The following is a 14988-nucleotide window of genomic DNA, read 5'->3' as shown; positions in this document are numbered from 1 at the left end:
CATTATTCACAATAGCCAACATCTGCAGACAACCTAAGCGGCCATCAGTGAATGAATGGATACAGAAAATGTAGTATATATACACAATGCAATACTATTCAGCCTTTAAAAAGGGAGAAATCCTGTCATTTGCAAAAACATGGATGAATCTGAAGATATTATGTTAAGTAAAAAAGGCCAGGCACAGAAAGACAAATACTATATGATCCCACTTGTATATGAACTCTAATAAAGTTGAACTCATAGAAATATAGAGGAGAATAATGGTTACCAGAAGGTGGTGGGAGAAAGGGGAGTTGTTGATCAAACAGTCCAAAGTTTCAGACAGACAGGAGGGATAGGTTTTGAGATTTATTGCACATCAGGGTGACCAGTGTCAATAATAACGTACTATATATTTCAAAATAACTGACAGAATAAATTTCAAATGTCTCACCATAAAAAATGATAGATAAGCAAAGTGATAGATGTTGACTTGATTTAATCATGCCACATTGTATACATATATTAAAACATCTTATTATACCCCATAAATGTATACAACTATGATTTTTCAATAAGAAAAAAATAATAAAAAGTAAAATAAAGTCATTTACTTGGTTCAAAATCAAAGGGATCAGTATAAAGTTACTAATGATCAAATTGGTTAAAATATAAACTTAAAGTTCAAGTGTTAGTCATCTGTATACAATAGAAACATAAGGAAATACTGCACACAAATTACAGAATTGTACAAAGTACCTGAGTCATATCATCAGTCTCTTGAACAAAGCGGACACCAGTTCTTGATCTGGTATTTCGTTTAATACCCAGTGGATCCCCATAGTCCTTGAGAGGTGAGGTAGGTGGAAAACGATGGCTCTCTTCACAAGGGAAAGAAAAGGGAAGGTATTAAAACACTGCATAGAAGAGACAATCTAAAATTTTACTCAGTACAAACAAGGCAGACATGGATATACATATACATATGTCCCTAACCCAGACTATTTCCCAACTATCTTGCTATGGCTATAAAGTTCCACCAAATTAGCATTAATTGTGCTCTTAAAGCAGATAAAATGAAAAACAGAAATAACCTGGAAATAGAACACTCCAAAGTTTCAATTTGCTATACTTTCCAAAGAAGCAACATATCTGCTCATAGAAAAATAATAAATTGCTAAATAAAAAACTTGTATGGCCCCTTAATATAACTTAATACTAAAAAACACAATTTTTAAAACTACGTAATCTACACTCTGAACGGCATATAAAAATAAAAACTAACTACATAAAAAGTACCCAATTTTTAATCATTTTGATCACAATCAACAGTAATATTAACAATGTAAGGTACCAATGTTCAATTATCTAAATCGTCTCCCCTTACTGCAGGCTTTTCGATTCAAACATGAATCTCAGTGCTATACAAAAGTGTAAGTAAGATTAATTAGGACAAACGGTCATAACCTTTAAGCTAGTCATTCATATCCACCTGCATGCCAAGACTAAAGTTCATCTGGTCTTAACAAGTATCACAGGATATTTCATAAGACATGTGAAATGTATTATGCTAGGCCAAGATACTTAACCTAAAAAGTGTATCACATAGTGAATCTTATTTATGTATTTGTTTTGATTCTTTGGCAGCAGACAATTAAATCCAGGTTTTCGTCAGGTAAAGCTCTAATGTGGTCTACAGAGTCTGAGGAAAAAAACATTATAACAACAAAAATCCTTTAATATATTTCAAATTATGTACTATAAAATCCTGGACAACTACATGTTCTATCATCCAATATCCAATCTGCGTGAAGTTATGCATGGGTCATATTTCTCCAAAAATTAAATGTATTCAATATCTACTTCAAAAATATTTTTAAAACAAAAAAATGTTTTCCAGAACATTTGAAGTGTTTACCTGGCGCAGTGCCACCATCAAGGTCACTTGCACTCAAACTTGTAACAGAAATACTTCTCCCTCCTGAGTTTCTCAATAAACGTTGACTCCGGAGTTGGTCGATTGATTGTTCCAAGCTTTCTTTTAACTAATTTAAAGAATATAATGAATGAAGCATTATTCTTCCTAAACAACTTCCAAATACAAATAGACCAAAGATTTTCAAAGCTATTTCTGAAATATCTGGGTTCCCCCCAAAAAATATATCAGAAAATGTTAAACTATGTTTAAAATATAAAAATAGTAAATACAAATATTTTAAGAACCAATACTAAAATCTGGTTTTAAAAGGCATCTGTCACTCACTACCTATTCCATTTTTTATTGCCAGATGTGGAAAAGATGTCTACTGTGTAAGGGCTTACAAAACCAAATTGAAATGTCTAATTGGTGCACCACTCATGTGAAGAAACATAACAAGGTCAACACAACTGAAAGAAGACAGAAAATTTTCCTCCCTTCTAAACATTCCTTCAGAAACTCCAGGTCTACAACAAATAGGAAACTGAACAGCTGTCACAGTGACAGCTGCTACTGAAACAATGTACACTGTCCAACTGTATTAGCAGAATACCTCTTTCAGTCATTCAAAGGCTCCAAATCCCAGAAAATGATTGGGTCAGATATCAGACTGCCAGTACACACTAAAAACTACAGTTGTCCAAATGCTTTATTCAGTTTATTAAGGAGTCAGCCAACAGGGGACGTACAAAAACATATCTTTAGACTTAAAGAGCTACATTAAATAAAAACATGCTAAATACTGAGAATAATGTTCAGAGCTGTAAACAATTACAGACCTGAGAATAGGATTCGACTAAGACCCCAGGGAAAAAAAGAGTAAAGCTGAAGAAAATTCATACATCCTGAATTGCTGGGAAACTTCGGGTCTAGATATCTTATTCAAGCATGAACAGAAAGTAATTTTAAACATAATGCATGGATCCATGGAACAAGTCATCTATAACTATTTAAACAGAATTTGACATTCTATATAAACCAAACGATTCACTGAGAAGACAGGGTTTCCTAAATTCAGCCAGCGTTAAAAGGTAAAACACCATTTATGGGGAGAACAAGTTGCTTTACTTGGGGAAACGAGCAGAAAGAAAGGAGCCTCAACTGAAGGAAAAGCACAGATGAAACAGAATATGAGTCACAAACAAAGCAAATCCTTTTTCAGTCTGGCTGTTTGGATTTGGCTGTTCTGGAGAACTAAAATTGAAACAATTTGTATTAAAAGAAGTAGAGTTAGAATTTCAGGAATCTACTTCTTTTGTCCCTCTCATTTCTGTAAGAAAAAAAAAAAAAAAAGAGGATTTCCACATCCCTCTGTTTCCTCCTTCCCTAAACTGGGATATGTACGATACCATCCTGCCTTGAGTATTCACCAGCCAGCTATAAGGCTCAGCATCAGCTGGGCGCGGTGGCTCACGCCTGTAATCCCAGCACTTTAGGAGGCCAAGATGGCTAGATCACTAGGTCAGGAGTTCAAGACCAGTCTGGCAAACATGGTGAAACCTCGTCTCTCCTAAAATACAAAATATTAGCCGGGCATGGTGGCGGGCGCCTATAATCCCAACTACTCAGGAGGATGAGGCAAGAGAACCGCTTGAACCTGGGAGGCGGAGGTTGCAGTGAGCTGAGATTGCGCCACTGCACTGCAGCATGGGTGACAGAGTGAGACTCTGTCTCAAAAAAAATAAAAATAAAAATAAAAAAAACAACTCAGCATCAATCCACAAAACATACTATGATGCCCAGGAAAATCAAGGTTTACCTTCAGAGTAATTTACACATACATAAAATAACACATAAGTGGACCAGAGATCTTCCGCAGTGACCACAAAGTAGTATATCAGTAATCTATGACAAAATTATCAGAATAAAACTAAACAATGTTAAAGCTTAAAAGCCCAAATTCAAACTGTAACATGAGAAACAGACTAGAAATATAAAGTGACTTTAGATCATACAAATTAGTGTCAGAACAAAAATGTAAAATCAGCTCTCTTAACTTTTGCTGTGTTTATTATTTCCATCTTTCAAGCTAAACTCAATTTCAGTATCCTTTTGAAAGCAGAGTCAGCTATCATTTCTTACTACTGCTTCTTTTTGAAGGTAATATGCCCTTTTAGCTCTAGCTATTTTTCAGATTTTCTCTTTACCTTTGTCAGTGGTTTTATTATGTATCACTATGTACAGTTTTATTTGTATTTATTCCATTTTTGATCCATAGAGATCGGAAAATCCATAGCTTAATAAATTTCATATGTTGTAAATTCTCAGGCATCATCTTTTCAAATATTGTTTTTGCCTCATTCTCTCTCCCCTCTCCTTCTGGAAATGCAACTGCATTTAAGTTATACCTTTTTACCAAATGCTATATGTCTTCTTTTCTCTTTTCTACATTTTTTTCAATCTTTCATTCTTCCAGTCTTTTTGGATATCTTATGCTGGTTTGTCTTTCAATTCATGAATTCTCTTTCAACTATACACAAGCTATTGTTCACTTCATTCATTAAAGGTCAGTTGGTTATTTACTTATCTTATTTTTCAGTTTCTGAAATTTTCATTTGGTTCCTTTTAGTTTTCAGTTATTTTCCAAATCTCTTAATTTTTTCTTTTAATTTTTTAAACATGCTATTCATGGTTACCTTATAGTCCCATATATTTTTCTATTTTCTGCTTCTTCCCTTGGTTTTCAGATACCTTTTATATTCTCTTATGTCTGTGTATTCTTTATCATGTGATAGACATTTTACATGAAAAGCTGTAGAGATAATTTAAAGTTTGAGAGGATGACATCTTTCTTCAGAAAAATCTGGTTCTGTTTCTAATAGAAAGTCAGGTTGGGGTCACTAGCAATATCAAATCACCTTAATCCACTTAGGAATTGAGTGGTTCAAGGACAGGCTTCTGTTACTATGAAGGCTGTTCTATTTTCAGTTTATCACTTCTCATTTCCAATTCACCACTTTGCCTATACTGTCACCCTTTGGGGTCTCCATTAAAGCTGAAGGGCTCCTGAACTCCAGTTTTGCTCTTCCAAGCCTCTTAAGTTGATTGATAACTCTGATCCTAGCCTCTCTGCTTTTAATCCGCCTCTTTAGGAATCAGCCATCACCTTGAAGGAGGAAAAAAGTCCCAAATATAAGACTTACCCTTCTGGACTTACGTTTTTTGCCAGATCCTGACTACAAAATTCCTTACTGCCTTAGTAGTTTTTTGATGGATTCATAATATTATTTTTTTACTTTTCTTTTCATGTTTCTAGTTGTTCTCAGTAGAAGAGTTGATCGAAAATAATCTTATCTACCAATGCCAAAAGCAGATCTTGCCAGCATCCTTTTTATGTAGGCTTATTTGCTAACAAATCCTAAGCTGTAACTAAAAGCTGAGAAATAAAATGAATTTTCTCACACACACACACACACACACACACTCCCTGCCACCAAAAGAAAAAAAGCTACCATGAGACATACAGAAGAACATTAAAGAACAAGAGAAATGAAACATTTCCCCAAAATCTAAGAAGAATAAAAGATGTTCAAAAACTATTTCAAAAATACAAAAATTACAAAAACGATTTGTCAACCCCATTTTAAAACTCTAAAAAGATATATCCAAAGCCATTGAAGATGAACAGGATGATTTATAAGGTCCAAAAAATAAAATTATGTAATGTAAAGGGAGATGAATGAAACAAAGGCTATTTTAAATTACTCTTCCGAGCATTATGGCAAAAACAATTCTTGCATCTAAAACATAAAACTAAAAATGTAATAGAATTAAAATCTACACTTGAAGTAGTCACAACACAACACAACAGACACTGCACAAAATTTAATAATGTATGGAGCCGATTTGGTAACTCCTAAAACACAAAAACCAAGAAATAAAGACATAAAGTATGAAGTCATAAAAATTGTTTTAAACTCTTTCAGATTATAACACCTTACTAGGTGTAAAGCCGAACCAAACAAAATTAAATAAAAACAAGATAATATTAATAAAACTCAATCTAACATTAATTTTCTATGATGGATGACATTACTTTCCTAAAATTAATCAATCTCACCCAAGACTGTGGTACTAACTACAATGTTGTAAATTCTTTCGAGTCTAGTAGGACTACCTCACCAGATACCAAATGATGATCCTATTTTCCCCCACTTTCCCCTGTCTGAAATACTGTAAAATGGACATCACAGAACATAATATAATGTATATCAATACCTCACTTGATATAAATGCATTATTTAAAGATTAGGTCTATTCTTTCACCCTCTGTTCTTTTGATATTAACCTGAAACAATGGAAACTACTGTGTACCAGTATAAATGCAAATAAAATTTGGGCACTGGAATTGAATGGCTATGGTTTGGATCTGTGTCCTCACCTAAATCTCATGTTCAATTATAATCCCCAGTGTTGGAAGTGGAGCCTGGTGAGAAGTGATTGGATCATGGGAGCAGAGTTCTTCTGACTGGTCTAGCACCATCCCCACTTGGTACTGTACAGTGAGTGAGTTATCATGAGATCTGGTTGTTTAAAAATGTGTAGCACCTCTCCGCTCCTTCCCATGCTCCTACTCTGGCCATGTGACATGTGTGCTTCCCCTTTGCCTTCTGCCATGATTGTACGTTTCCTGAGTCCTCCCTAGAAGCTGCTTCCTGTACAGCCTGTGGAACCGTGAGCCAGTGAAACTTTTTTTCTTTATAAATTACCCAGTGTCAGGTAGTTCTTTATAGCAATGCAAGAATGGACTAACACAGGTAGTTTATCCAAACCATCAAGACATGCTTTTTCAGATTTAAGCATGTAGTAGGCTTCCTCTAGCCAAAGATAAAACAATTTGAGCATAAATAAAAACATTAACTGCAATGGATGAAAACACTTTAAATATGCATAAATTATAAGTTAATAATGATACTCAAGGGGTAAAAAAGTCATTGGTCACCATAAGAAGATGTAGGAAATCAATTATTTTGGAAACTGATATGTAAATGAATTGAAAAATAACTGTAGATGCTTTTACATTACAATGAAAATAAAATACTAAGTTTTAAAATTGTCACAGAGATCTCCGAAAGCCTTTTGATGTCTCTATTTGGAAAAACTCTGATTAGAAACAAAATGTAACACAAGGTTAATGAACTGAAAAAGAATGCATATAAAACTCAAAAGGATTGACTACATTGCAACCTAAATCTATGAAAGGAGATCATCTGGGCAACAATGGGTACTCCAAAAAACAGAAGTGATCATTAAAAACATTATAATTCAGGCCGGGTATGGTAGCTCACGCCTGTAATCCCAGCACTTTGGGAGGCCAAGGCAGAAGGATCACTTGGGCCGCGGAGTTCAAGACCAGCCTGGCCAACACGGTAAGATCCCATCCCTACTAAAAAATTAAAAAGTAAAAAGTAGCCAGGTATGGTGGTACACAACTGGAGTCCCAGCTACTCAGGAGGCTGAGGTGGGAGGATTGCTTAAGCCCAGTAGTTCAAGGTTACAGTGAGCTGTGATTGCACCTGTGCACTCCAGCCTGGATAACACAGTCAGACTCTGTCTCAAAATAAGTAAATAAATAAAAATTTAAAAATAGAAATATTGTGATTCAGAAGGACCAAAGAAAAGCTTCGTTTGCTTTCCTCTGCTGTACTACTTTCACTTCTGCCCCCACTCCTGTCTGCATCTTTCACATCCCATCAGATAACTTTCTTACATGTTTTATTTTGTGGATGAAATAAGATAATCTATGTAAAACAATTAGAACAGTGCCTGAGACAGATTTGGTTGTTCAGTAAGTGACACTGTTTATCATTATGATTAAAGGCAATGACAATAAAAGTAAAAAATAAACAGAATGATGAAATAGAATGCTTTAATCTGGAGAAGATATTTAAAAGAGTTTGTCATTCCCTAAAAATGTATTTACAACGCAAATGGAAATATCTGTTGAGTTTATTTACTTCCCATTTATAAAACCACTCCCGGGCAGGACGCGGTGGCTCAAGCCTGTAATCCCAGCACTTTGGGAGGCTGAAGCAGGCGGATCACGAGGTCAGGAGATCGAGACCATCCCAACCAACATGGTGAAACCCCATCTCTACTAAAACTAGAAAAATTAACTGGGCATGGTGGCATGCGCCTGTAGTCCCAGCTACTCAGGAGGCTGAGGCAGGAGAATCGCTTAAACCTGGGAGGCGGAGGTTGCAGTGAGCTGAGATCAGGCCACTGCATTCCAACCTGGTGACAGAGCGAGACTCCATCTCAAAAAAAAAAAAACTATTCCCTCAGAAAGTTCAGCATTATTCAACTCTAGGCCTACCAAAGAGACTTGATGACAATGGGTCCCTCACGGAAAATTGCTTTCTTAACATTACAATATTTACTGCTATGGAATATATCATACCTAAAATTGGGTATACATAATTTAACTTCCCAACTGCCCAATTCAAAGGAAATTTGACACCCTAAGTAGGGATCTAATACTCAACTTTACAAAGGAGGACTATACTCTGCTAATGGTTAACAAGAATGTTTTCAATTTTTAACTAATAAATTAAAAAGCAAAGACTCAATTCCCATTATTAATAAGGTAATGAATCTGAAACACTTCATGAGTTACTCAAATATAACAAAGTCTATAGAGCTCCATTAGTCAAGTACATCATAAATCATAAAAATGCTGTAAATACAAGGATGTCCGAACTCATTTTCTAAATAAAAATAGTAGAAACCCTTATGAGGGAAGATATGTTTCCCTACACCCAATTAGCTTGCAATTACAAGTGATTAATGATGACTATACCTTTACTTTGTAAAAAAAAAAAAAAAAAAAACAAGTCATCAATTGCAACTTGGGAGTTACGTGACAATTCAATACAACACAGGTATGTATAAAACAATCATTATTCCTTCATGTTTCCAATGATAGCTACACATACAATGTGATTTTAGTGTTTTCATTACATTGTATATATACCCATCATTGGAAACATGAAGGAATAAATTGGTTTTCCAAGAGTTTACAGGACAGAAGTAAGCAATTCCAAAGGAAAGAGAGGTAGAAGATAGAATTAGCAACACATTAATTAAAAATACATTATTAACTTTATTCCAGAACTCTGGAGTACATTTCTTTCTTACAGCCGCATGTAAAGTAAGTATAAACTGGAACATCCTTGAAAGGGCAATTTTGAAATATCCAGCAAATTTTTAAATGCACATATCCTTTAACCCTGCAATACTACTTCTAGCAATCCTACAGGATTACAAAGACATATATATGGGTGTGTATAATAATGGTCATTGCTATATGTTTATAATAAGAAGAAAAACTAGATACATTCATACTATGGAATACTGTATAACCATTCAAAACAATGAAGTAGTGCTACACAAACTTACATGGAAAGTGATACGCATTATTAAATTTTAAAACGTTGTATAACATTATATTTAATACGATTCCATTTTTAAAGCAAATCGTACATATGCTTGTAAATACATAGAAAATGTTTGGAAACATGAAGATCTCAAAATTGTTACCTCTTTTTTGAGTGGGGCTCAAAGGGAGGCTGGATAGAATTGGAGGCCATTATCCTAAGTGAAGTAACTAAGGAATGAAAAACAAAATACCACTTGTTCTCACTTACAAATGAGAGCTAAGCTATGTGTACACAAAGGGATACAGAGTGGTATAATGGACACTGAAGACTCAGAAGGGAGAAGGCTGGGAGCAGGGTAAAAGATGAAAAACTATTGGGTACAATGCACACTCTGTGGCTGACAGGTACACTAAAATCCCAGACTTCATCACTATACAATTCATCCATGAAACCAAAAAACCATTTGTTCCACTAAAGCAACTGAAATTTTAAAAAATTTAAAAGGGGCTTTGAGAGAGGAATTTTTCATTTTTTGTTTTAACAATGAACACTTATTACTTTAAAATAAACCATCCTTGAAATTCTTAACTCTGCATGAGGGGTTTCTCCATGGCCTAAGTTTACCAAGTCTCCATTAAATTCATGTCTTGAATTCCTCTCTCTCTCTGATGTAAAGCCTTCAAATTCAATAGAATCTAATTTATATAAGCTAGTTAGCAATCCATCTGACAAGCTAACCTAAATTTAAACTATAAAACAATAAAGTAGTTTAAAATCTAAAGTGTTTCACAATGGTTATTTCCTTTAGTTCACATCCCATTCCCCAAAACACTTCATTCCCAAAATGTTGGGTAGGAGAAAATCCAAACATATGTAGTTTCTCACATGTTCTATCGCACCCGCCTGTCCATTACTGTATTCTCGGTATCGTCCAAGCATCTGGTCCACTTGTCGCAGGTTCCGACTGGTATCCTGAGAAAGAAAATTGACTGAATTAATTATTCCAAATACTTTTTTTCCTAATTGATCTTAGTAGTATGTCAATCAACTAAGTCAACAGTTTGTAAAATGTATAAATTTTATCATGGCTAAGTTGAATATCAATGTACTTCATACATATTAAATAAATCTTAACACCACTGAGAGAAACTCAAATCCGACTGCAATTTACTTGTGTAATATCTGCAGCACATAATGTAAATCGTTATTCAAGGTTCCCTAGTAAGTTGGCAACAAACCATTAATTCTTAGAATCACAATTTTCAATTTGTGCCCTTCAACCAATTCACACTCTTTATAGAAAAGGAATCCTGAAACAGCAAATCTAGTAGACTGTGTGCGAGAGAAGAAAATCATTAAGATCAATGTTATTTCAACTATTCTTTTACCTCAGAACTTGATGAGAAGAAAAATAACAAATTTAATTTTCATCACAACAGAAATGGTTCTCATCTAAATATGCTAGATTTTACCTGGGAGATTAATCAAGATATTTCTTTCAAAAATATATACCTATTAATGTGTCTCATTGTTGGGAAAGTACAAGAATTCATACTGCAAAATTGTATTGTTATCTTACTTTACTTTACTTACATTTTACTTACTTTACTTACTTACTTACTTATTGATCAGAAAGGGTCTTGCTCAGCCACCCAGGCTGTAGCGAAGTGGCATGATCATGGCTCACTGCAGCCTCAGCTTCCTGGACTCAAGGAATTCTACCGCCTCAACTTCCTGATTAGCTGGGACTACAGGTACACAGCACTAGGCCCAGCTAAACTTTTTTTTCTTAATTTGTGTATAGACAGAGTCTAAGTATGTTGCCAAAGCTGGTCTCAAACTCCTGGCTCAAGCGATCTTCCTACCTCAGCCTCAGCAAAAGTGCTAGGATTACAGGCATGAGCCACCATGCCCAGCCCAGCCCATGATGTTACTTTAAATAAGTTTAAAAAGGATAGGTCTTCTGGTTTTCAAATCAAAGCATTCACCACCAAAAATTATCTTCTTCTTATCTAAGCATACTAACCAAAGCAATTAAAAGCCAAAATCCATGCTTAGCCAGGCTAAGGCAAAGGTAAGGGATTAATGAGTAGGAAATACATTCTGAGTTTTCTTTTCTCCCATATAGCTATGTTACCCTTCCCCCACCTCTTTTCTAAAGCCCTTTCTAGGAAAAAGAAGCAAAATGCCTTAACTCAAACCTCCAAATACTGGCAAAAATTAGCCTCTACATCAAAATGGAATTTCTTTATTTTCATCCACAAATAATCTACCTCACCAAAATAAGCAATTTCTCTAAAGGCACATGCCCATGAGAAGCTAAACTATCATCATTTCTACTGGTTTCACTCTCACAATATTTTATTTAGAAATACTGCTTTATCCTAAAACACTCTCCATCACCTATCACATATTTCAAATATCTTTACCAACTGTCATAGGCAGAATAATGGCCCTCAAAGATATCCAAGTCCTAATCCCTGCAACCTGTGTATGTATACCTTACATGGCAAAAGGGATTTTGCAAATGTGATTACACTGAAGACTTTTAGATGGAGAGGTTCTCCTGGATTATCGGGTGGACCCAATGAAATCACAAACATCCGTAAAAAAGGAAAAGGGAGGCAGGAGAAGTAAAGTCATAGGATGTGAGAAGGGCTTGGCCCTTCCAACCCTTCCCTGCTGGCTTTGAAGATGAGGGAAGGCAGCCACAAGACAAGAAACGTGAGCAGCCTCTAGAAACCAGAGAAGGCAAAGCAATAGATTGTTCCCTTAGAGCCTCCAGAGAGGAACACATCCCGACCAACACTCCGAGACCCAATGAGACCAGTTGTTGACTTCTGACATACAAAACTTTAAGATAATAATTTGTGTTGTTTTAAGACATTAGCTTTGCAGTAATTTGTTACAGCAGCAAGAAAACTAATCCACTGACTGAAACTATTAAGCAGCTCAAACTATTTAAATACTATTAAATGCAACCATTGTTAAACTAACCTGTAAAGTACTTGTTATAGTGTTGACCTTCTCGGTAACTTCTACTGTAGGAAGACTTCGAGTTCCCCTGTGAGTTGATCTGGCAGCCCATGGACTCAATCGGTCACGATAGCGAAAGTGATCTGATTCGCTGGATGATTCTGCCATTGATGTACACAAATCCTTTTAAATAAATATAGGTCAAGGTTAATGAAACAGGAAAAAGCATAGAAATAAAAGACTAATATAACTGTTTACTTTTGATCTCTTGTCTATGTTCAACCCATTAGTTATTTTGTACACTGTAATTTCTACATACATAGCTTAAAAACACAAGAAGTCACTTCCCCATGTAATTCTCCCTCCTTTGTTTTCTCTGCTTTAAGGGAGCAATTCCTCAGATATGATTTTGGTCATGTTTACAAGTCCAGTGATAATAATCCCCTGGATTCATGCAATGCTTCCAAATTATTAGTACCTCACTTCATCCTACCAACAACACCGTAAGGTAGAGAGAAAAACACAGATAGTCTCTAAAGTTAGGACCGGCAGGTATCTTAATATTTGCCTAATGTCCATTCTACTATAAGAACATAGCAAGACCTACCACAAGACGGTCTCATTCAGTGTACACTGACAAATCTCATGCACCTTGATTTAAAATACGGTAGAATTAAACAAATGCTGTAATACAGGTCCAAATTCTACAATAACAGATACGTGAGAAGGTGGCATCTTCAACATCTCCACCAAAATAGAAAGCCGGACATCCTGAGTATAGGCATCAGTAGATAATTCTCTAAACATGCTTTTCTTCCATCCTTGCCTCAGTTTTCTATTTAATGCATTAAAAAAATTATTTCATGCAAGGGAACCTCAAAAGTTTCAGGAAACCTTTTAATAGAAGTTGAAGAAACTAAATAAGTTCAGAACAAAGAAGCATCAGAGAAACTCAACTGATAAAAAGTGAAAGTGTATTGAGTATCCCAATAATTTCATTTTCTACTTAATGGTGGGTTAATGTTACTTTAACATTAATTGCTAGAATCTTTCTAAAATCTACATGGCCATTTTGCTGGCTGATTAAATACAGTGTGATAAAACATTTCTCTTTTTTGTTTTGTTTTTTCAGATGGATCTTACTCTGTCACCCAAGCTGGAGTGCAGTGGCACGATCGTGGCTCACTGCAACCTCTGCCTCACGGGTTCAAGCAATTCTCCTGCCTCAGTCTCCTGAGGAAACATTTCTTGAATAATAGAGTATCTTAGACTTCCAGGATCTTTATTCTGAATGCATCTGGAAGTACACTGATCATACATTTAAGGAGAAAATAAAGAGAATTTGCTAAACGTGTACATGTCCTAAAGCATTTAATGAAAGCAATTGTGTTTTTAAAATATTAGATGAAATATAACTAAACAAATAAACAAGCAAGAAACCTTGCCATAAGCTTAGGTTTTTTAAAATGAAATACAGTCTGTTACTGCTGTATCAAAAAAAAAGAATCAGCGAAATATCCAGCTTCTTCACACTAGCTAAGACAGGGTTAGAGAACATCCTGTCGGAACACCCATGCTTCTCCTCTGCCCAGAGCTCTTAACTTCCTTCTGCATTTGTCTTCTCTGGTTCTTGCCTGTCTTCTCTTACATGTAAGTACAAAGGTATAGTACCCATGATGTCAGTCCCTCCCACCATAAGGAAACATGAACAAGAAATTAAGACTGAAGCAACTGTTTGGCTTTGGTTTTTCTGGCTCACAATGCTTAAGTCCAAAGGAAAAAAGTATTTTCTTTAGAAGAAAAGACATCTTACATATAATGTTCACCTTTTAAACTTAGGAAATGACTTGTATGCATCTCATAAATCTATGCCACGTAACCTAACATCTTTTACTCTAAGTTACAGTACTTCCCATCAAGCGTTTTCCATTAGTGAAGGCAGGAAAAGATCAACATTTTGTAAGAACGTGCTATTCTGCCAGTTACTGTGCATAAGGCAAACCAATTTAATTCTCATAACGACTTATTAAAGTGAATACTATTAACTCCCAATTTATAGAGGATATGCTACTGCTAAAAGATATAAAATAACATGCAACTCCCTACAGTAATTATAAGTAGAATGCAAAACCAAGATTCAGCTGGCTTTCTCTGTCCTCAATACTATGTTCTTCCCACTGTGCTCTGCTGTCCGTTTATCCGAAGAGTTATCAATCTTAACAATTAACAAAAAGTGCTAAAGACTGCAGGTGCAGGCCAGAGCCTACATGTGTCTATAGTCTCCTCAACTCCCTTTCATTTCATGTTAGCATAAAAATATCAAGAAAAAAGGGAACTATCAAGTAATAATATAAAAATCTTAACTAGGCACCAGGAAAAAAACTAAGAGACATATCTATACTAATACATTTAATAAAGCCCTGAAACAAATCAATCCATGGGTCCCAGATAAAGGGATTTTTGTTTCCTTATTCCTTTTAGCCCTTATATAAGAGAAAATAATAATTATGTCTGGCATCTGTCTCTTTCATATCAAAATTCTATAGCTTAAAGCATAACAATTTTCATTTTAACAAGTCATAATTGTGGAAACTAGACTGAAGTTAATAAATCACTGAAGATAAGAAATCAGGCAGAATAAAAAGTTAATATTGAAAAAGCCAATGTGCTTAC

The 14988-nt window shown here is 35.1% G+C and overlaps 1 protein-coding gene across 15 annotated transcripts in view; it reads right to left on the bottom strand.

Moving 5' to 3' along the window:
- Positions 1–14988, bottom strand: part of CEP128 (centrosomal protein 128) — a 449960-nt gene that overhangs the window by 406581 nt on the left and 28391 nt on the right. For all 15 annotated transcript variants that reach the window (XM_021941917.2, XM_021941915.2, XM_021941920.2 and 12 more), the window contains 4 exons: positions 12337–12498; positions 10225–10311; positions 1901–2027; positions 742–863 (listed from right to left, as the gene is read on the bottom strand). In XM_021941917.2, coding sequence (XP_021797609.2) covers positions 742–863; positions 1901–2027; positions 10225–10311; positions 12337–12483 — 483 coding nt within the window. In that variant the 5' untranslated portion in view covers positions 12484–12498. The remainder of the gene's footprint in view (positions 1–741; positions 864–1900; positions 2028–10224; positions 10312–12336; positions 12499–14988) is intronic.

The sequence above is a fragment of the Papio anubis genome, chromosome 7, assembly GCF_008728515.1.
Source record: "Papio anubis isolate 15944 chromosome 7, Panubis1.0, whole genome shotgun sequence".
Classification (NCBI taxonomy): domain Eukaryota; kingdom Metazoa; phylum Chordata; class Mammalia; order Primates; family Cercopithecidae; genus Papio; species Papio anubis.
The sequence above is the reverse complement of the archived record's forward strand: the minus strand, read 5'-3'. Positions and strand labels throughout refer to the sequence as shown.